Source organism: Nematolebias whitei, chromosome 1 (assembly GCF_014905685.2).
Source record: "Nematolebias whitei isolate Nwh7 chromosome 1, NemWhi1, whole genome shotgun sequence".
Lineage (NCBI taxonomy): Eukaryota > Metazoa > Chordata > Actinopteri > Cyprinodontiformes > Rivulidae > Nematolebias > Nematolebias whitei.
Window position 1 is genome coordinate 43,191,562 of NC_056498.1, and position 1,744 is coordinate 43,193,305.

Below are 1,744 nucleotides of genomic sequence, written 5' to 3' on the forward strand. Positions count from 1 at the left end.
ATGGTTAATAAAGGTTAAATAAAAGTTAATAAAGGTTAAATAATGGTAATAAAGGTTAAATAAAAGTTAATAAAGGTTAAATAATGGTAATAAAGGTTAATAAATGTTAAATAAAGGTTTATTGGTTAATAAAGGTTAAATAATGGTTAATAAAGATTAATAAATGTTAAATAAAGGTTAAACAATGGTTAATAAAGGTTAAAGGTTAATAATGATTAATAAAGGTTAAATAAAGTTAATAAAGGTTAATAATTAACAATGATTACAGGGATTAACAGTGATTTTGAGAGCTGGAAGCACGAGCCAAATCTTCACACAGGGTCGTCAGCGTGTCTGCCGCCATCTTCAGTAACAGATAACATCGATATCCATCGGTGCCAAAAAGCAGAACCCCTGCTGTCATGATTCTAACGATATAAACATCTTTGGTGTCCTCCTGAGACAATACGGAAAGACACATCAGTTTTCAATCCATGACGTACCCTGCTGCGTGCGTCTCAGTGGGACATGAGGGTTCTCCAGGACCCTGTTGCTTTGTTGAAAATATTTTATCAATTACATTGTAAGTCCAGCTGACCAGATCCATGACAGTAGTTTTTGTTTCAGAAAGTGTATAAATAGAAGCTCCGATACTCAAGACAGAGAGTAAAAAGCAGGAGGAGGACGGGGCAGGGAAGAAGGACGTCCGTCTTGCATGAGAGCGAGTGAGGAAAGAGTCCATGGGGCTTTGATTCCACCAGCAGTGTCATATTGAAGTGTCCCTGGTCAGACGTGTGTCCCATGTGTGAATGTGATAAAGCTCTGATTAGAGTTTGTATGGATCTAGCAGAGTGCTGTGTGAAAGGGTAAGTGAGGGCACAGGTGGTGTTGTAAAGAGCTTTGAGCATCCTGAGCAGATAGAAAGAGTCTACATAAGTGCAGTCCATGTACCAGTTAATGTCAGTTCATTAAAAACAACAGGGCAGTTTTATTCCCTGAAAAATAAAGAAGAGACAGCAAATATATTTTATTAAATGTTCATTCAACCTTTATTTCTACAGGTTAATCCCATTGAGCCTCAGGGACTCATTTACAAGAGAGACCTGATTTTAACAGTGATGACAACAGTGGACAGTCATAAGAGGCATATAGATTTTATTTTATTTTTTTTACAAATTAAAATGGCAACCAAAGGAACAATCAAAAGGACAAAATAGCAAACCCCCCCCCCCCAGGCGGTGTAGAAAACTAAAAACATTGTAAATGTAAAAGTTGTTTGTTTGTAGCCTGGCAGGTCACCTGATCGAGTGCGGCGCTCAGAGCACCGGGGGGATCTTTACCGACTGGCACCAAGTCCCCGACTGGTGAGAAGTCCAGCTAACCTTACAGATGTTCCCACATCAGCACCGCCTACAGATGAACAGCAACAAAAGGTGTAAACAGGAAACTAGAACTTGGTGTCGGTTGAGACAATCAAATGTTTTCAAAGAACAACACAGGACACGCTTCACTTTATTTTATTTCATTCTGCTTGACTGACGACGAAACCAAACACTTCAAACCATAACAACTTCAAACATTTATTAACCATGAACTAATCATGAATTAATGATTAATTAATCATAATGTGACTATGAAGTTACCATGAACTAACCATGAGCTTAAAATGAAGTAAGAACTAATGATTAATTAATCATGATCTCATCATGAAGTTACCATGAAGGAATCATGAACTAATAATGAAGAAGTCATGAACTAATAATGA

General features: G+C 37.4%; 1 protein-coding gene across 1 annotated transcript in view; it reads left to right on the plus strand.

The window, feature by feature from the left end:
* The window catches only part of LOC119419435, a gene marked incomplete at its 3' end in the record, with an annotated part of 25,929 nt that overhangs the window by 5,454 nt on the left and 18,731 nt on the right, over window positions 1-1,744 (plus strand). The window contains 1 exon segment of the mRNA XM_037686776.1: window positions 1,266-1,343. Within this exon segment, the coding sequence (XP_037542704.1) occupies window positions 1,266-1,343 (78 nt within the window).